This window comes from Urocitellus parryii, chromosome 2, assembly GCF_045843805.1.
Source record: "Urocitellus parryii isolate mUroPar1 chromosome 2, mUroPar1.hap1, whole genome shotgun sequence".
Lineage (NCBI taxonomy): Eukaryota > Metazoa > Chordata > Mammalia > Rodentia > Sciuridae > Urocitellus > Urocitellus parryii.
The window spans coordinates 173,871,192-173,893,533 of NC_135532.1; the positions used below are offsets into that span (position 1 = coordinate 173,871,192).

The 22,342-nt window shown below is 34.8% G+C and overlaps 1 protein-coding gene across 1 annotated transcript in view; it reads right to left on the reverse strand.

Annotated features, from left to right (window-relative positions):
* Positions 1 to 6,288: 6,288 nt before the first annotated feature.
* The window catches only part of Ubxn7 (UBX domain protein 7), a 53,703-nt gene continuing 37,649 nt past the window's right edge, over positions 6,289 to 22,342 (reverse strand). Inside the window, exons 6-11 of the mRNA XM_026395857.2 lie at positions 20,369 to 20,515; positions 18,278 to 18,368; positions 16,723 to 16,850; positions 8,747 to 9,140; positions 8,547 to 8,626; positions 6,289 to 8,220 (exon numbers count right to left, since the gene is read on the reverse strand). Of these exons, the coding sequence (XP_026251642.1) occupies positions 8,059 to 8,220; positions 8,547 to 8,626; positions 8,747 to 9,140; positions 16,723 to 16,850; positions 18,278 to 18,368; positions 20,369 to 20,515 (1,002 nt within the window). The 3' untranslated portion in view covers positions 6,289 to 8,058. The remainder of the gene's footprint in view (positions 8,221 to 8,546; positions 8,627 to 8,746; positions 9,141 to 16,722; positions 16,851 to 18,277; positions 18,369 to 20,368; positions 20,516 to 22,342) is intronic.

Below are 22,342 nucleotides of genomic sequence, written 5' to 3' on the forward strand. Positions count from 1 at the left end.
CAGGGTACAACACAGCAAGAATATTCACAATTTGGTACAGCCAAAACCAGAGGATCACCAACTGTGAGAAAGGTTCTCACTTTAGAAAGTGTTTACCTTAGACTATATTCATCTATAGATCCATCACACCCAGTTATCTAAGACTTCCCTGGTTTCAGAGCAAGTGGAAGTTCCATTGAGTTTTATCCAGCAGTTACAGCTCCGTCCTACCTAGCGGCATATTTTTCTCCTTTTAAGTTCAGATTTTTACCACCTCCATGTGTCTTCAAATTTAAGGCTTCCCCTAGCACCTTTATTATCACTTACTAGATATATAGGAGGATCTCTATTGGGTCCTGAACAACAACAAAAAATAGTGGATGATCTAGTTACCCCTTCCTCACTGGTCCCAAAGCCTTCTTTCACTTTTGGGAAGATCTGCAGAAACAAATGATATCTCTGAGCACCATTGAATTCAAGGCCCCTCAAACTGTGCACTTTAGGGAGTGCATGGCAGAAACACTACAGTAAGAGCACTGTTTCTGTCCATTACCATCTTGGATTCAATAACGAGGTTATATTGTAGATTAAATTTAGAGCCTGTCCTGCACTAAGAATGCAAATCTCAGTAAGACCACCACTTTATCGAGAATAAGCTCAGTACACAAACATCCCAGGGAATCTCTAAATACTGTTAGGAACTGCTTGAGCAAACACTTTTAAAGCACATACCCCAAGATGACTTCACTCAAGTCCCCAACCCACCCTCATCCCTACCCCAAAACAAATTTTTTTCCTTGACTGACTTCTCTGAATAAGATGGGAAGTTTAGAAAATGACATGGAAGATGTTTAAAAAACACAATTAGTGAATAATGACAGAATTGGACATCTCAGGTGTACGGTACTAAACACATTGTTCAAACTGAACTCATACAAAGCATGAACGGAGACCATACTCTTGAAAAGTTAACATGAAACAATAAATAGATACCTGTGAGAAAAAGGAGTGCCTTAATGATTAAGGGGTAGGGAAAGAACACCAGATGCTTAGAATTAACAATCAAAAGAAAAATCATTCTGGGGAGGAAAAAGATTCTTAGAGGAGTGAAAAGTTGTGTCTAACAAGATTCATGCCAAAGCTTGGATGGATGCCCCCCAAGCCTATGTTTCCTATTAGCATCCATTGGTACTCATTTCCCCACATCTGAGGCTAGAGGATTATCTCACAGTTACGGCTTCCCAGAAGGTGTTTTAGATAGTCTGCAAACCAAAGAGAAAGCAGCAAGTCCCAAGTTCCCAAATGGGTAAGATAAACAGCCTCTATTACAAGTTTGCTACTCGTTAACTGAAAAGTGGAGGCAACATACTTTCCTTCTAATTAGCAGGTAACAGATTTTCTGGAGGCAATGGCCACTCTATGTGAGGATTAATAAACAGGGCAATTGGTAACCAAAAAGTTAGTAAGAGCATATGATTAGTGTCATAAACCAATGTGTATTTGGAATTATGTTGTCTGCTATCTTCCATTATTAAGAACACAAAGACTTTGAGAAAAGCACACAATAAAATCATTTTGCTCAAAACAGCAAGGTATCCAACTGGTATCTACTTTCCAATGTCAGTAACTGAAATGCATTTTGATGAAATGTATCATGTCAACAACCTTGATTGTGGGGAATGTAAGGAATGGTTTCAAATCAAAAATCTCTCTCATACCAGTTAAGATTCCCTAAGTCTATTAAAATGGCAAATAAAACAGATGTTAAGGAAGGGAGAATTAAAAACAGATCAGAATTTAATAATTTGACTGTTTCAATTTTCTAATGAGTGAATGACTCTTGGTAGTCTAGATAGATTAATAACATCGTTTCTAATGAAGATAAAATATTACTTAAGTTCAAGTTCAGTCTGGTTTATCTTGCTGTTCTTTCCATTTGAAAATTAAGTGACCTTATAAGGTATATAAAATCTTAGGATATTTTGGTTTCCACAAAGGAAATACCACTAAACAAACAAAAATTTGCTGTTTATTGACACAGAATTAACTATAGCAAGATAGTTAATTCTGTGTAAATAAGTTCCCATATTTATAGATTAGTATGTGATTATTCTTAGGCAAAAATACTATAATTGGTTACCTGTATCTCTAATTCTATCTGGTTATCTTTTTAAACTACTTCATTACAGAAATGCTAAATTATGTTTTAAGAAGTTCATATTGGATTATACAACATTACTTTGGGATCACATGGTAGAAAAAGGTCATAAAAAATATGGCCAAACATCACCATGGTTATGAGAATGGCCAAGATTCTAAGTAATACAACAGCATCCTTTATGTCAAAAGGTAGGGGTGTCACAGTCAGCCATTCTCTATTTGGAATAAAAGAATTCTCCTTAAGTAGAGATAATTAGCTATTAAAAAAATGTTTGCCTCAAATTCTTCCCTTGTATATTAATTTATAAAAAAATGAGAAACATTATACGTTACGACTCAGAAGTGGAATTTCTTAAACATAGCCAATTAATTAAAAATCATGACTAATTTCAGAAAAAGGATGTCAAAATCGAGAATAGAGAAGCAAAAGAGAAAGTAAGATTGTAAAAGATTTTTCCAATTAAAAGTTTTCATAACATCCAAAAATCTATAATCACATGAATTCACTTCATAGGAAAAATTAACCAAGGAAACCATAATCTCTATTAAAAACAAAAACAACCTTGATTTTAAGCTGTCCAACAGGATTGACACATAGGTAAGTAAAAAATCAAGAATATCATCCTTGAAATACCCAATCTCAACATAACAGAGGAAATTAATATAGTGGAGTGGTATTCTTCTGTTCTAAAGAACATTCTTGCTTCTATTCTAAAATGTATACTATGCAATACTAAGTTTCATGACAATAACTGGAATGCTAATATAATAAGCAAGGCAAACCAATGATGTTGAATATTCATAATTTATACCTATTTTTATGTGGCCTATTCATCAAGGCTTATTATTACTGGAAACTGCAGAAGGGTTAGTTCTTTTTTACTTTTTTCCTTGGGGGCAGGATTTCTTCTTTTGGCTATACACAAGACATTGCTTATTCATCAGCCAGCACTGTATAATTTACTACATAGTAGTTAAATGAAAAATGGCAAAAGTCGGGGCAGGAAGAGAGACTGAAACAATGAAATACACTCTATGGGACATGAACTATCTTTAAGTCAACTTAATGGGGTCCTGGGCTGGGGGTAGAGCTCAATTGATAAGAGTGTTTGCCTCACATGCACAAGGTCCTGGGTTCGATCCCCAGCACCATAAAAAAAAAAAAAAAATCCAAATGTGAATTCTACAACTTATACAGTTTCCTAACAATTGCTGAAGTCAGTTAAGTCCTTTGTTTAAAGTCCACAAAATAAAATTCAACTCCAGTGTCAGTGATGTATTTGGTTCTCATTAATTACATTTTAGTTGTATAGAACAAGTGGGCACACAGCATTATGTATTAAAAATTAATCAATTGTTTCAAGGGTCATTACTATATCTCTAATAGCTATTAAACTCTCCTTTTGGGGAATTTCAAATCATCGCAGTATGCTTCTATCAAGTTACTGGGCAAATGATATCTGGACACAGGAAAAAAAAAGCAAAGGAACACATTAACAAGAACACGTTTAATAAGCCTAAGGAAATATAACAAAGGGGAAAGACCAGATGCATAAAATTTTGGAGGACTTTAGAGATAATGCAACTCAGTGGTCTACAGTATGTGGGCGCCTAGAGTTTCTGCAAGGGCTCTGCAATTCCAGATGCACATTACATTTTCTCTACGGAATTAATTATATTCACAGTTAACCCCACAATTCCATACTCATGCCAGAATTTAAAATTATAAGTACTTTTGCTTGAAAAGACTGAGAATTATTAGTCTAGTCAGATTTTTCAATTATTTGGATGAGGAACCCAAGACTCAGAGGTAGAAAGAGACTTTCCAATATAACAGTTGATTAGCACAGCTATTATCCAAGTGCACTTAAACCTAAAATAGTGCCTTTTCTGCATTTCTTATATAATACACTATACCTTTAATCTGTACCTGGGTGGAAAAGTTAAAACTTTCCTTTTGTTTTTCAGTTGCTAGTAACTCCCTCTGGTGTTTTTCCTAAGTGTCCAAGTAAGATTTCTGGTAGTTAAGAATCTTTAGTGTTGGGGATCAAGAATCCTTTGATTCTTGAGTACTGGTTATGCCTCACTGAACCAAAAATTTAGTAGTTAAAAAGATGAAACTAAAGATTATAGATGAAAAAAAAATTGAGCTAGTGTTTGTCACCCTTCAGTTCTCTTTCTTTGTGAAGAATCAGCTAACTAAAACCTACACGATTCCTTCCTTTCTCTAAACTTCTATTGTAATTATAGTTCCATCTGGGAAAGGCAAACATTTACATATTCTCCAATGATCTTATGTATAATGTGTCTCCCTAACTGGATAACAGTAAAGAATCAGATCTTAGATTTCAAAATATTTCCAACTTTGAGTAAGCATTCAACAGAAAACTGTTTCTTCATAGGGTCAAGGAAGTAGAATTTTATAGAAGATTTAAAAACACACATAGAAGGTTCAATAATCTAGCATGGATGGAACACAGAAAAGATTAATTGTATCTTTTCTGAAAAATGGTTAAAGAAAGAAAATTCTTTTTTACCCTTTACATTTATCCTTGGCAAATAATGTTAGATAGTTATTCTCCTTTCACATATTCATCAGTGCATCATTTTAAAAAAGCAATTATTAATAATTAGTCTCTCAAAATAAGTAAGAATTTATAGGCATAGTGCAAATTCCACAAGCTTTACCTCAACTACTCCCCCTAGCTTTAAGAAAACAAAATCAGCTGTTAATTTACAAAGCCAAACAAGGAGAGAGGATACTCTTTTGGGCGGATTTCCCTTATGTGGGAGAACACAGCACCAGGGTCAAAGGAATGGACTCTGAATTCCAATTTTGATTTGCCACTTACTCGCTGTGACATCCTTAACAAGTTCTATGAACTTTAATTTTCTTCCTTATTTGTTAAATGGGGAAATTATACATTTTGTACGGTTTGTAGGAGGATTAAAGGAGAAAAAGCACATGAAGCACACAGCACATGCTATTTACTTTAGTTCCTTGTTCTTCCCTCATTTGGCACTATTCTTTCTCTTCTGTGGTTTCTTTCTAAATCATATTCAATAAAGTGTCCCTCTCACTTTTTCCTTGCTAGTTTTCATTCTATCTCCCTATCCTTTTGTCACTCTCAAAATCTATCTTTTCCACCATACCTTTTAAAAACTGTCTTTTATGTTGTTTCCAATATTTACAAGGGGGAGTGACTATTTTTATCTAATCTTACTGACTTCATTTAATCTATTCAATAAAACCTCTCCCTCAAAAAGCAAAGGAACTTGTAGAGGAAATAAGGCAAACTGGAGAAAGCATACTCCCTAAATAGATTAAGTTGAGCAAAGCAATACTCTGCACTTACTTTTCCCAAGTATAATCCATAACCTCTCCTCATGGGCCTCTCTATCCACCTCAAGATAATTACACTCCTGCTTCAAAATGAAACAAAATCCCCTACATTCTGTACTCTAAGCATCTGATTGTATCCAGGATGGATGAATGCACCATGCCCTGTCTCTTACTTAAATCCTATATATACTCGGTCATCTCATAGTGACCCAAGTTGAAAAAGTCACTTTGGTTTTTAATATCTGGTTTGCCAGTGCTGAGCATATTTAAAAAAACTACATCCTCTCATTTATGAGCATGCTGCCTCAGGACTTCAAGATATGTTTTATGAAGAGAGAAGCTAGTAGGAAAGAGGATGAAACAGTCCTATAAGTTAAAATTCTTAACTTAGAATTTCGACCAATTTGGGTTTTAGCTATGACTTTGCTGGGAGTGAAGATAGCTGCTATCAAAGCACAAAGCTGAGCATATCCTCACTTCTTACCCTGTGCCTCCATGAATTTTTAATTTCTGACCTTGACTAACTATCAACAAGTTTTTTACCCTCTAATGTACCTTCTAGTATATAGCTCTGTTCCTCAGATAGCAAATCTGTTATACAAGTTCAGAGATATAACTGAGGAATTAACATAAAAACCATGTTTCCTCAATAAACCAGAAGCTGCTAGTTAAGCCTCAAGAGCCTATGAAAAACACCAAAGTGGTATTATTCAGTCACCGATCTAAAGAGAGAACTTTGACTCAAGGTATAAATGAAATTTCAATTATATAAATATATTTATAAATATTTATACAATTATATACGTGTACATAAGCACTTACACAGACTTAGAAAAAAATGTTAAGAACATTAATTCAAAAGGACTCACTGAAGAATAACAGAATTTTCCATGATTTCCTTGAAGAGATACATAACTCATTCTTTAGGAAGGGTCCCTCAAAATCCAACCATTAAAAACCATAGTCTATAATTGTACACTAGCAACACACAGCTTTTTTTTTTCTTTTTTTTTTTTTTAAATCCCTTAGTTGCCAAGAGAGTGATCTTAAAGTAAATGGGAACCTAAAAGGTCTCTGAGCAATAGCAATTTACCATTTGTTCCTCAAGTAGAAGAATCAATTCAAACCCCAAAGGACAAAACAGGTCATTCTATATAAATGGTTTTATAACCAGTTCTGATTTTGCCACCAGATTACTACTATCCTGTCAGAAGACTTTACATAAAGCTCAAAGGAAGAATTGAGCATATAGTGAAGCTGATAAGTAAACAGTATTATATAGATTCAAGATGGCTTTTTCTAAATAATACTGAAAGAAGTTTTCACTAATATTTGAATGTGGTGTTTGTTGTCAGAAAAACACCACAACATCTGAAGATCACTGGCAACCCTCAGCATCCCTTACTAAAATGTTGTCTTTTAAAGAATTTAGCTTAAAGGTCTTCCTTTTGGAGACTTTCAGTTTTGATATCTTTTGAAAGAAAACTATGAGGAATTAAAGGCTGGTCAGTCACCAGAGCCTTTTTTACTCCAACCAGGGGTAAAAAAAAAAAAAAAATGAATCATTATTTATAACCAAAGGAACATGGTTAGCAACTCTCAGCTGCGTAGTTTTCTTTTACCCTGGGACATACCTAAGTATGCCTTAAGCACATAGGACAATCCATAACCACAGGGGTTACAATTACAAGCCATTGTACTGCATGATTATTGAATAGCTGCCTTCCTACAGATTGCTGTGGACCCAGACAATGGAGAAGCCAAAGGAACTAATATGCTGTACTAGCAAAAACGGCAAGCACCTTCCTATCCCGGTCACTACAATATGCTCACTAAATGTCCATTCTAGGACTAGCAGGATCAATATAACACAGTAGTAATGAAGAAAGCTGTCTCAGGCTAGGCCACTGAAAGCAACCCCATGCTACATATCCTAAACTGAACACTCATTTTTCTACTAACACGTATCATGGAAATAGCTCTTATAAATGGGAAAAATGTGAATTCTTTGGGGGAAAAAATTCAAATATGATCAGCAATAATTATGGTGCTTTTTCCATGTAAACAAAAGCTTGGATGTTTTGTTTCGTGCTATTTCCTACATGAAGAAGAAGAACAACAACAACAAAAATTGGTTGAGAAGTTCTTCTTACTGCAAATGGGGGCTTACAAAAAAAGAGAGGTTGTTCTTATTCTGCATCCAGCCATTCTTTGTCAAAGAAGTCTCAGAAGTAGTATCATTTGATCCCGAAAAAGTGCTGTGCAGGAGATCACTTACTGACACACACATTTCCTGCTGCCAGTACTAGGAGAGATTTATCCATACACTTCCATTTGGTCACCAGATTAGGTAAGAAAGAAAGGACATGGGAAAAATAAGAGAATGGGGGAGGAAAAAAGTGGGGAGGGAGAAAGAGACTGATTACAGGTGAGAACAAGAAATAAAAGAGAAGGCAGGTGACTTGTTTGCCAACTTTGACTCTATGGTCCTATGAGCCAAAATGCATACTTAGTGACATGGTATCTCACAGGAAAAGGGAAAAAAGGGGTAAGCTGAGAGAGGTCAGGCCATGGTGTTAATTTCTTTCCTGTACAAAGACAGTCTCTTGAGGACAAAGCCCTGCCTCTTGTAATGTAATATCATAGTCCAAATGAGAAAGTTTTCTTCGAGGGAAGTTGGTGAGAAGTTCAAAACGTTCATTTGGATATCCTTTAGACTGGACGTGCTTCACCAAAGCCTAAGAGAAACAGAGAAAAACAAACCTATGAGATGAAAATAAAAGGGAAAATGGCAAATGCCTGTAATCCTAGTGTCTCAGGAGATTGAGGCAGGAGATCACAAGTTCAAGGCTGGCCTCAGCAACTTAGTGAGACTCAAACTACAAAAGGACTGGGTAGATCATCCCTGAAAGTTCCAATTTTCAGGACCAAAAAACCCAAAAGAGAACAGCATTAATGAATTAAATATAAAACACTGCCTCCCCCTTTGCAGTACTAAATATTGAACCCAGGGACTTACTTCAATTTATTAATTTCTCTAATTCAACCAAATAGCTATACTTACTAGCAGTTTAGCTTGCTCTGGGAGAGTGATCTGTTCCCTTTTTCCATCTGGGTACCGCAACATCAGCTGTGCTTTTGGTCCTTAAGGGAATAGTTTAAAAAAAAAAAAATGAATTTAAGATAGGAGATTAATTTAAATAAACAAGTGCCCATAGTAATATATAATATCCAAGCTTTAAGTAACTCAGTACTCTAACCCACCATTAACATCTATTCCCTCCACTACTCCATCAGATTTTTCAGGTGACATCTCCAAAATCTCTGGATCCACAGCTGGCAATCCCTGGTGATTTGTGGTTGTTCCAGGCTCAGTTCTAGCAGGGGGCTCAGTCAGTAGTCTTCTATTCTCTTCTTTTCTATGCCCCAAATCCTTGTGGGGAGACTTTCTGGATTTGGCAAGATTCTCTATCTCCTCTTCTTCATCAGAGCCACAAATGGATATGAACTCCTCACTGCCAGAAAAAAGTTCAGATTCAGATTCTTCATCTGAACGGCTATCCTGTTTTGTCTGTGTTGAATCGAAATGTGTTTCTTGCAAGGAGGCTCTGATGGCAGCTTCTAGCTGGCTGTCTTCACTTGCATCTATAAGGCTCTCCTGTGAGATGTAGTCATAAAACACAAGTGGAAAGAAAAATAGTTAAACCAAAAAAATTATCATGTCAAACAGAGTATTAAGAAAGATAACAGTCAACCTGACATCATTATTTTCTAATGACTGTATCTCTTCCACTATAATTTAAGCTATTTGAGGACAAGAACTTTGTCTTACAAAGTCAAACTGGAATGTACATTTAGAAAAGTAAAACCTATCATAGCACTTAGCACACTGATTTTTCAAACAGATTATTTTTGCCATCAAAATAAACAAAACCAAGAAAACTCTTTTTTTTAAAAAATTTTTTACTATTTATTTTTTAGTTCTCGGCGGACACAACATCTTTGTTGGTATGTGGTGCTGAGGATCGAACCCGGGCCGCACGCATGCCAGGCGAGCACGTTACCGCTTGAGCCATATCCCCAGCCCCCAAGAAAACTCTTTATAGTGACAAGAACTAAAGTTTTAAATATAAAACCCAAACACCATTTTTTGCCCTCCCACCCACTTGGTAGTGGGAGATTGAACACATGGGCATTCTACAGCTGAGCTATACCCCTAGTCCTTTTTATGTTTTGAGACATGACCTTGATAAGTTGCTCACCTTGCCTTATTAATATTAACCTCCAGTTGCTGGGATTACAGGCATGTACCACCATGCATGCCAAAACACCATTCTTTAAAAATGACTAAATAATAGAAAAAGATGTATTTCTTGCTCACCATTATATTCTTCAATTAGCACTAACTTTTAACATTCAACACAAAATGTCATACAAAACTAGGGGAACATAACAAAATTCTCCCAAGGTTAATTATAATAAAAGTTTTCATTATGATAAGAAAAATGCAAATTTTGAGTTTTCCCCTTGGTAAAGTTCTTGGGTCAGATTTCACTGAATAATAAGGGCTGGAGTTGTGGCTCAGTGGTAGAGCATTCGTCAAGCATGTGTGAGGCACTGGGTTTGATTCTCAGCATCACATATAAATAAATGAATAAAATAAAAGTCCATCGACTAAAAATATTAAAAAAAGAAAGAAAGAAAGAAAGAAAAGACTTCACTGAACAAAGTGTGTTATAAAGTACAGATTGCTAGAGTAAAACTTATTAAGATATGCACTCAAACACACGACAGAGGAAAAAAATTTGTAAGATCAAGTTCAACACTGGCTATCTCATCATTGAAAAATTACTGTTGTGTCTGCCAAAAACTAAAAAAAAAATAAATATTAAAAATTCTCTCTCTCTCTTCTCTTCTCTCTCTCTCTCTAAAAAAAAAAAAAAGAAAAATTTCTGTTAATTTTAAGGTATGCTAAGTGGTATTATAATGGTTTTTTTAAATGATTTTTTTTAAAAATCAAAAATACTCAGCACCACATAAAAATAAATAAATAAATAGATAATTAAATAAATAAATGCATTGTGCCTATCTACGACTAAAAGAAAAAGCCTTACACATGTGAGGCACTGGATTGGATCCTCAGCACCACATTAAAAAAATAAATATATTGTGTCCATGTATAACTAAAAAAAAATATTTTAAAAAAAGAGCCTTTGTCAAGATACATTCCAAATATTAATGAACAAAACAATAAATTCTGAGATTTGCTTCAAAGTAATGCAGATATAGTGGAATACAGATTAAAGAAAACTGACCACCTATTATTACAGAAATTAACTAATAGATATCTACAGTCTCATAAATCCCTTCAGTTTCTGAATATTCTTAAATTTTTCCACAATAAAAAAGTAAAAAATTTATGTGTTGCTGATAAAAATAAAAAAGAACCTCATTTTGATTTCCACTATCTACCAGTCACATGATAAAAAATTAAGGGAAAATCTCAAACAACATCAATTTATCACCCTCCAAAAGCAGAAAGATGTACCACATGACATTCAATAGCTTAGGTAGAATGCAGATTTATAATAATAATAATATTTTACAGCATGTAGATTAATTTTAAAGATTGTAGCCACAACAGACACTACAACAACAGACACTCCTCTGATTTTTTACTTATATGTTTATAAAACAAAACATGTCCAGCATATGGGCACAGTGTAGGAGGACTGAAGTTTGAGGCCAGCCTCAGCAACTTGATGAGACCCTGTTTCAAAAAAAAATAAAAATAAAAAAAATGGGGATGAAGCTCATAGGTAAAACAGCTCTAGTTCAATTGCCAGCACCACCACTGAAAGAAAAGAAAACATGTCCGCTAAGAAATTCCATTTACTAGTCAAGCTAGAAAAAATTATGGTATGTGAGCTAAAGCAGTAAATTTCCACTTAAAAAAAAACCAAAACAAAATAAACAAACTGACAACTCAGAAAAAGAAAGCAATATTAATCCCAAACAAAGTAGAAGAGGGGAGAGGCAGAAAAGGACAAAAAACTAATGCATGATCTAGAGAACAGAAACACAATAGGTAAATAAAAATAAGTGAAACTTGGGCTGGGGATGTGGCTCAAGCGGTAACGCAGTCGCCTGACATGCATGCGGCCCGGGTTCGATCCTCAGCACCACATACAAAAAAAACAAAGATGTTGTGTCCGTCGAGAACTAAAAAAAAAAATAAATATTAAAAAATTCTCTCTCTCTTTAAAAAAAAATAAATAAGTGAAACCAAAATCTGGCTCATTAAGACCAATAAAACTATTAAGCATTCAGTTAGACTATCAGGAAAAAAAGAAAACCAACAAATTACCAATAACAGGATTAGAGGCGATAACTACAGTCATTAAAGGAATAATAGGGAATATAATGAATTTTGTCAACATATTTAACCTCTCAGATAAAATGGACAGATCCCTAGAAACACACACCTACTAAAGCTCATTCAAAAACAAATGAATATCCAAATAATACTATATCTAATAATAAAATTGAATTTGTAGTTTAAAACTTCCCATAGAGAAAAACTCTTTTACACCCAGGTGGAAAATGTTACCAAACATTAATGAATACATAATAACAATTCCACACATACTCTTACAGAAAACAGAAGACATGGACACACTTTCCAATTTATTGTGAAGTCAGCATTAACTGAATACCCAAACCAGACAAAGACATGTTATAAGATGTTACAAGGAAGACAGAACAACAACAACAAAAACCCCAAAAGCATCCTCGCCCCCGCAGACGCCAAAAAAAGAAAGAAAGAAAGAAAAAAAGAAAACCTCACAACAGCTGGGCTTGGTGACACACATAATCCCAAGGTACTCAGGAGGGTGAGGCAGGAGAATTCTAAGTTTCTGGCCAGCCTGGGCAGCTTGCAGTCCCTGTATCAAAATCCAAGATTTAAAAAGCGGGGGAGAAGGGAGGTAGGGATGTAATGCAGTGGTACTGCACTTGCAAAGCATGTGTGAGACCCTGGGTCCCATCTCTAGTCAATACATTAAATAAATAAATAAATTTCAACAATATATTAAAAAGTAATGGATCATAATCAAATGGATTTTAGGTCAAGAATGCATGGTTGGTTTAATGTTAAAAATATCAATCAATGGAATTCACTAAAAGAAAACCACGACAGTCTTAACAGATGTTATAAAAAAAAAATGACAAATCCATTCACAATAAAAATTCTGCAAGCCAGGAACAGAAGGAAACTTCCTCACCTGATAAAGTAGATCTATAAGAAATATGATGTTAACACAAAACTGTGTGGTAAAACATTGAATGCATTTGTGGCTGGGGTTGTGGCTCAGTGGTAGAGCACTTGCCTAGCAAGTATGAGGCAGTGAATTCAATTCTCAGCACTGCATATAAATAAATAATAAAGGTCCATTGACAATTAAAAAAAAAAAAAAAACCTGAATGCTTTCACCTGAACACCAGAAACAAAGTAAGGGTGTCTCATGTCTCATCTCACTACTCCATGAAACTTTGTAAGGCAGATTCTAGCAAGTTTAACAAGGCATGAAAAGCAAATAAAAGGCCTAAGGATTAGAAAAGAAGAAATAAAAGTCTTTAGTTGCTCACAAAATGGCTTAAGACACAAGAAAGTCTAAGGAAACTACAAAAGCGCTACTAGAATTAGTTTAGTAAGGCTGCAGGCTACAAGGTCAATATGTAAGAACTCAAAAACACTGCTGAGAAAAACTTAAAAACAAGTAAACGAGGAGATATATTCCATGTTCACTGATCTGAAGATTCAATTGTTAGGATGTCAATTCTCCTCAAAATTCTCCACAGAGCCAACACATTTCCAAACAAAATCCCAGCAGCTTCAGCTTTTTTTTTTTTTTTAATAGAAAGTAACAAGCAGTTCTAAAACTTATATGGAAATGCAAAGAACCTGAAATAATGAAAACAATTTTAAAGAATAAAGTGGGACATTTCATACCATATGATTTCAAGATTTCATTACAAAGATACATTAATTAAAATACTGAAATATTGGTGTAAAAGACATTATTAATCACTAGAATTGATTTGAATACATCAACAGTCTCACACATACAAGATCAATTTGTTTTATTTGTTTTTGTACCTGGGAATGAACTCAGGGGCACTCAACCCCTAAGCAACATCCCCGGCCCTATTTTGTACTTTATATTTAGAGATAGGGTCTCACTGAGTTGCTTAGTGTCAAAAAATGGTTTTGAACCTGTGATTCTCCTGTCCTAGCCTCCTGAGTTGCCGGGATTAGAAGCAAGTGCCACCATATCTGGCTAAATTTCTTTCTGACAAACGTACAAAGGCAAATTCAATGGGGGGAAGGGAAATTCCTTTCAACACATAATATTGAAACTAAGGCATAACTAAATACACACTCACACACACACACATACACACACACACAAAAAAAAACCCATAAAAGTTGGCTCAACCACAGATTAACATCATAGATAAAAATTAATTCACCAGTCTTCTTACTATTCATTGCACAGTTGTTGAACCTGCTTCAGAAAACAAAAAGGAATTCATGACTACCTATTGTTTTAATGTCCAAAATATTTGCTAATGTAAAATAATTCAGAATAAAAAAGGAGGTCTTGGGATTATATGTGCATAGACAATAGTATAAATACAATGAGGGATGTGTGAGTGGCAATAGGCTAGACAGTAGTATTATAAATAATGTGCTACAAGGAAAGGTACTGGAGAATGAGATTCACCAAGTTATGTTATATGCATATATAAATATGCCATAAGGAATTCTGTTCTTACGTATCATTATAATTCACCAGTAAAAATAAATGAATTGATTTTAAGAAAAATCAATACAAAATGGGTCATAGACTCAAGAACTACAAGTATTTTTAAGGAAAAATATAGCAAGGCAAGGCATGGTGGTGCATGCCGGTAATCCCAGCAACTCAGGAGGTTGAGGCAGGAGACCACCAGTTTGAGGTCAGTCTAAGCAACTTAGCAAGACCCTGTCTCAAAATGAAAAATAAAAGAGGCTGGGGATGTGCCTCAAGGGTTAAGCACCCTTCAGTTCAATCCCCAGTTTCAAAAAGAGAGAAAGAGAGAGAGAGAAAGAAAATTGACAAATTGGATTTCATCAGAACTTTATAATTTTGCTCTTCAAATACACTGTATAAAAATGAAAACAAGCATCAACTGGGAGAAAATATCCGCAAACCATTTATCCAAAAGAGGCCTTATATTTAGAACATAAAGGACCTCTTACAATTCAATATTAAAGAGACAACAAACAAAAAAGAGGCAGAGATCTGAATAAACATTTCACTGAAATACATAGAGCAAAAAAGCACATGAAAAGAGGGTCAACATTAAAACTTGTCCAACTATAAACCTTATATTCAATTTTACTGCACAATTTTATGTCAATAAAGCTATACAATTTTAAAAATAAACTTGAGGTGAATTTATCACACACAAAGAAAAGCAAACTTGTGCCCACGTGACATGTAACAGCTTGGACTGACTACAGATGACATTGTAAACCACATAGGTTAGTTTCCTATCTCATAGCTATTTTCCTCGGCCTCTTTATTAATAGCACCTCGACTGTGTTTGTGTAAGAAAATGTGCCCGCTAAAATACACAGGATTCTTATCTGTGGCTATTTACCGTTGTAATAAGATGATATCCCTTCCTCCTCATCCATGCTTGCAATACAGATATGAGACCTATCAGTGAAGTATCTCTTCGTTGACCACAAGAACAAAAGACAAGACTAAAGATGGAAGATCAAAAAAAAAAAAAAAAAAAAAAAAAAAAAAAGAGGAGGAACCTGGTTCCTAGATGGCACCCCCAGAATTCAAAACACAGACTGCTTATCTGGACTTTTTGCTGAGATAAATAAGCATCTTCCTTGTTTAAATTTTTATTTGTTGGTGTTTCTTTTATATGAAGTTGAAATAAATTTTGTAGAGTTCAGAATTTGGTATCAAAAGTAAGGTCTGAGGTACCAGACACCCAAATCCATTCCTATGTATATATTGCTCCAATTTTATGGTCCAGACTTTCCCACTAAATGCTTTTAACTTTAAAAAATTTTTTTTTGTAGTTATAGATATAAGAATGTCCTTGTTTATTTTTATGTGGTGCTGAGGATGGAACCCAGTGCCTCACTCACGCTAGGCAAGCACTCTACCACTGAGCCCCAGCCCTAACTTTTTTTTTGATAGCGCTAGAGATGGAACCCAGGACCTTGTGCATGCAAAGCAAGATCTCTATCAATTATTGCTTTAACTCTTTAAAGTGAGGTTGTAAATTCAATTAATGTCATAATCCAGTAGCTCATAGGCTCAGGTTCTGGTTTGTCCAACATCAGCCTTAAGAATGCAAAAAATAAGAAAACTCTCAAGGAAATTAAAGAGACACTGGGTTGTTTTTTTTTTTTTTTTTTTTTTTGGTTTTGTTTCCTTAAAAAACCAATGTTATTCCCTAAGGTTTTTCCTTAAATAGGTACTTCATTCTGGGTAATAACTTATACAACTTATATCACTACTTGATGTGGACTGCCAAAGTCACATGCACTAATAAAACTATTTTTATCTTTACTATCATCAAACCCAAACAGCTACTACAAACAATGTGAGATGGCCTATCTTTGAGGTCTACTACTTGCAACTAATCAGGATACTAATTATCAAAGAAGTCTGCCTACTAATAGCAGATTATAGAAAATAAATATAGAAACAATCTGAAAGAGTCAGAGAGACAGGCCCTAAAACTATATACCATGAGAGGAGTTCCAGCAAAAACCACATGTACACTGTTACTTCGATTTGGATACTAGAAGCCCTCACAGTGCTGTTCCTGAGGAAGAGGCCTCCACTACCAGACCTACCACGTCAGTCCTCCTGCTCTATATATTCACACTGTTTACTTCTAAATCAAGATCTTAGGAGATCTTAAGTGATATGTCTACACCACAGCTGTACCCAGAGAGCAGGAATATGAGTCTTATGACTTCACTGAGAAGATGGAGTCCTTATGTGGAAAATTATTGAAATAAAAAGGTGGGTATCTAAGATTAGTAGAGCCACAAATGATAACTGTTGGCTTTTACATTATCATTATTACTATCTTAACATCAAATATTTTACATAAGATGCTTATGTACAATTATATCACCACTTCTTACTCATACTTACTGATCGGGAACATTTTTTGGGGGGACTGCTAGAAAGTCCATCCAACTGCCCATGTTCACCCAAAAATCCCGTGACTTGGTCCAAGAAAGACGATACATCTAATTGGTGCCACTCTACTAGCTTCTGACCTAAAGATTAAAAATTAGGATATATAAACATAAAAAAAACTCAAAACTTTTTCTGAACATTCTCATGATGTAGTTCTTTTGGCATATGCATAATTAAACATACATCCATCCTTCACTAGCTTAACCTAGAGCCTACATAAATGATAACCACCTGACAGATTCCCATCCATCATGATAAAGCAACTATCTTATCACTTATTGCCATTTTGGAAGAAGAAATTAAAACAAAGCAGTGTCTAAATAAAACACAACCAATAATAAAAGCAAGTTGGGTACAGTGGTGCACACCTGTAATCCCAGCTACTCAGAAGGCTGGCCAGGAGGATCACAAATTTAAGGCTAGCCTGGGAATAGAGTGAAACCCTGTCCCAAAACATTTTTTAAAAATAAAACCAGCTTCACCCTGTGTTTCTCTGGTGCAATTATAACCAGTTATCTGAAAAATCTTAATATTTTAGTATTAAAAAACTTAGGAGGCTGGGCACAGTGGTACACGCCGTTGGGTGCATGCCTGTTGGGAGGCTGAGGCAACTGCAAATCTAAGACCAGCTTCAGGAGCTGGAGATGTGGCTCAAGTGGTAGCACGCTCGCCTGGCATGCGTGCAGCCCGGGTTCGATCCTCAGCACCACATACAAACAAAGATGTCGTGTCCGCCGAAAACTAAAAAAATAAATATTAAAAAATTCTCTCTCTCTTAAAAAAAAAAAACCAACAAAACAAAACATAACGCTTGCTAATATGTAATTGTGACATGTTTTTAAAAAAAAAAAAAGACCAGCTTCAGCAACTTAGCAAGACCCTAAGTAAGCAAGGTCCTATCTCAAAATAAAAAATAAAAAGGACTGGGGAAGTGGTTCAGTGCTTAAATGCCTCTAGTGTCAATCCCTAGTACCAAAAAAGAAAACGAAACAAAACAAAGAAAAACAAACACAAAACAGCGAAACCTAAGGGGACCCTTTATAAAATGAACATATCAGTTATTCGCTGAAAGAAAAGAACTGCACAAATATAAAATATTACCATCTCTCAAGCTGCCAGAAATGGGTTCCTTAAATACACACGTCAATAGACATTTAAATAATAATAATAATAATTATTATTTTTTTTAAAGAGAGAGTGAGAGAGGAGAGAGAGAATTTTTTAAATATTTATTTTTTAGTTCTCGGCGGACACATCTTTGTTGGTATGTGGTGCTGAGGATCGAACCCAGGCTGCACGCATGCCAGGCGAGCGCGCTACCACTTGAGCCACATCCCCAGCCCCCATTTAAATAATTATAATAATTATAATAAAGTGAATGAACAAGAAACCTTCATCTAAATTATCATAGTTCCAATACCAGATCCAGTTAAATATTAAAGGTTAATCATCTAGGTAAATGCAAAATAAATGATAGGTTAAGGCTGTAGACTGTTATAAATCTTACCTGTCCGTGGGTCCAAGATGGAAACATAGGGGAAATCCCCTAGTTTATAGAACTGTATGTATCTCTGACCTTCCTCACTGTCATGATAAACCTGTTAAATCATCGATATATAAAAAAAGGTCAGCTTCTTAAAAAAAGTATCGACTATAATCTTGTTATACACCAATAGCAATTAATTTTTCAAATATACCCTTGGTGTCATGTGTTAGGATCTCATTCTCATGTTAAAGAAAAAAAATGAAGGTCATATAATGACTCCCTCAACTTCCTGCCCTCAGACCCACCTGGAAATTCATTTTCTTCCTGGTTCAGAAGTATTGCTCTTCCCTATTCAAGTATCTGTCCACCTCTCTCATTCCTGACCCTCAACTATAGATATCCTAATATATCACAACATATTAATATTAGCTTGAGAGTCTAGCATAATGCTAGGCAACAAAATGTTCAATCAATATTTGCTGAAAAAAATAAATCTTGCCATTAAAAATCATCATGTTGAATTTAGGCACCTATAACACATGAGCAGGCAAATTAATAACTTTAACATATCTTATAATAGGAAAAACTAAGTTCATTCAAAAGTTATCACCTAACCTTAGCTGGATAATTCTTTTTTCTTTTTTTAGTTGTAGATGGACAAACAGTATCTTTGTTTATTAATTTATTATTATTTTTTAATGTGGTGCTGAGGCTTGAACCCAGTGTCTCACATGTGGGAGGCAAGCATTATACCACTGAACTATAGCCCCAGCTCTTAGCTGGATAATTTTATATAAAAAGAAACTAGAGGGTGGGGCTGGAGCTGGAGCTGAGTGGCAGAGTGCTTGACTAGCATGTGTGAGGCACTGGGTCCGATCCTTAGCACTGTATAAAAATAAACAAATAAGTAATTATAAGAAAGAAAGAAACTACAGCTGAATGTGGTGGCACATGCAAAGAAAAAAAACTATAGAGTCAAGAATACTAAGTGGTATGTCTAGGGATATAAAGTTAGTATATCAGGGATCAGGATGAAGGCATATATAGCTCAGGGTTATGCACAAGATCCTAGCCAGAGACAGAGAGAGAAAGAAAGAGAGCTCGTGCGTGTGCGCCAAATATAACAGAAACAGAATGTGAGAGAGAGAGAGAAAGAGAGAGGGGGGGGGGAGAGAGAGAGAGAGAGAGAGAGAGAGAGACGCCCCCACATAACAGACAGAATGAAGGCCAAACTAAAAATCCAAGTCTTACTCAAATGTTTTCCCATTACTTCAAAGTCAGCTTAGTCAAATGTTTTTCCATTATTTCAAATTATACACAAGCCACTAGTCACTAGCCCCAAATAGCTCTCTGAAGAACTTGAAATTGGCTAGTCCAAACTGAGATGGCCTAAGTATGGAAACAGACACCACATCTTGAAGATTTAACACACACACACACACACACACACATACACAAAGCAAAACATCCCACTGATATTTTTATATTTGTTATATGATAAATATATCAATTTAAACAAAATATATTTTTAAATTAATTTCACCCTTTTCTTCTTTCTTTCTTTTTTTTTGGGGGGGGTATAGAGGATTAAACTCAGGGGCACTTGACCACTGAGCCACACCCCTAGCCCTATTTTATATTTTACTTAGAGACAGGAGACAGGAGACAGGGTCTCACTCAGTTGCTTAGCACCTTGCCTGTTGCTAAAGCTGGCTTTGAACTCAAACAATCCTCCTGTCTCAGCCTCCTGAGCTGCTGGGATTATAGGAGTGAGCCACTGTGCTCGGCCACAGCACACTCATTTCTTTTAATATAGCTAATAGAAAGCTTAAAATTATATACATTATAGTCCTGTTGAACAGTACAGTAGCTGTACATTCACTCTATCAAGATGCTTCTGGAATGAGTGTTGGTTTATAAGAACTCTTTCCTTTGGGAGTTCTCCATTGCTGTCCTTTCACTTGCCTTTACTATTTCAGCCATTATGGGTGGTCTATATGTCAAGTTTTAACTCAGTTTCCCAATTTAATCCCTCCTCCCCTAAATACCACACTATAGAAATTAAATACCACAACAATTCTTCAACTTCAAAATTCAATAAACTCTTCTCACCTGCCAGAAAATGAAATGCTCCCGGATAATATTCTTCACAGCTTCATTGCTCCATACATCTCGGTTGAGACATTGGCATGCAAAATCTTGTACATTTTGAATATTTATCATCAGCCACTTATTCTGCATCTGGCCACACTCTTTGGCCTGTAAGAGAAAATTATACAACATTTGTTAAAAATAGTTTCTATTTGGTGAGTGATTTGTTTCAGAATTCAGAAGCTGTCCTTTCAATATAAATATTAAGTTCTTTATATCAGGAGTTTTCAGTGTTTATACATTATTTATTATTACTTTCCATATAGATACATAACTACACTATCCATTTCAAACATTTCTCAAATTTAAAATAAACTATTTTCTTTTTAACCCACTGTCACAATGAATTTAAAAAATGTTTAAATATATTTATACCAGAAAAGAATTCCATAAACTTAAGATCAACAATTCACAAATTTTATTCTCTTCCAATCCCTGTCAACAAATATACCTCTCCTTTTTAATAGGTGTTACTGGAGTGTGTATATTACTTTATGCTGTTTAATCTTCTTCATCATAATTTTCTATAATACTTCCAAATATCATATTCATTACATTTATTAGGCATATTCTATCTTGTAGAATCACCCTAGATGTTTTAATAAAAGCTACTGAGCACTATTACCTCTTAAGAGTTGTTTTCCTAAAAGACTGAGAATAATCTCCACATGATCCCTTAATTTATAGCACCAATCATGAGTGTGAACTTTTTGTTTCATAAAGACTCTGAAATGTTGTTAAATGTGAAATGAATGGTACAAAAGCAAATGAGAAAATGCAATCTCAAAGAAATCTTTGTACAGGAATAATGACAAGAAAGTCATAGTTTTTGTATTTTTCTGGAACAATATTCTTTTCCCTATCAGTTTGTCATGGAATCAATAAATTTTGTATAATAGTAATCAAAGAACACGCATCATTCTGAGGAGTATCAGAAAATGTAAGACTATTTTCTGTTTTAAAATGGTTTACACAACTTTAATAAAGCTCTTTTTTGTGTGCATGAATTCCCCAGAGATAATTCTTTTCTAATATTCGATTACTGATTCCACAGGTAAAAAGTCACATTCTAAAAAGAAATACTCCTGTACTCAGCCAGCAAACTATCTTTACTGGTGAAAATTTTATTTTAAAGCATATAAATATAATAAGACAACACCTTGCTCTTTGAAAGCAATTTTGTTCCATTTAATTCTTTATCTACTTGCAAAGATTTAATAAGTGATTTAAAAAGGACTAATTAAACTGCCTTATCTAAAGAAAAAGTATTAAAAAAAAAAAAGTCCCAGATTTTTAGAGACTAAAGAATATATATTGTTGTAATAGTAAATTTATGTAAGGTTGCCCACAGCTACAACACTGACAAGAAAAAATAAATACATAAAGCTGAAAATGAATGAAGTTCTAGAGTTAAAAATAATGATGAGGGGCAGGGGATGTGGCTCAAGCGGTAGCACGCTCGCCTGGCATGAGTGCAGCCCGGGTTCGATCCTCAGCACCACAAAGATGTTATGTCCGCTGAAAACTAAAAAATAAATATTGAAATTCTCTCTCTCTCTTAAAAAAAAAAATGATGATGAGTCATTTACTTTGTTTTTTAAAATTTGTTTATTGACATTCACGCTTTTATTAATTCAGATTCAGCCATTCAATAAATACTAAATATCTACCAGGTTTCAGGTAGAGTTATAGATCCTGAAGTTATAGCAGTTACCAAACACAAAAATCCATTCCCTCATAAATCTTACATTGGAGAAGAAACCTTATATCAGCAAAAGAAATTTGAAGTTGATAGTATTATCCACACTGAAGACAAAGGTAACAATACTGCTAGAAGAAAGAGTCTAAGTATGACACGACTTCCAGATAGAGCAACAATATTAGGAGAAATAAAAAAGAGTCCTGAATAATTCTAGAGATTATACAACATGGATA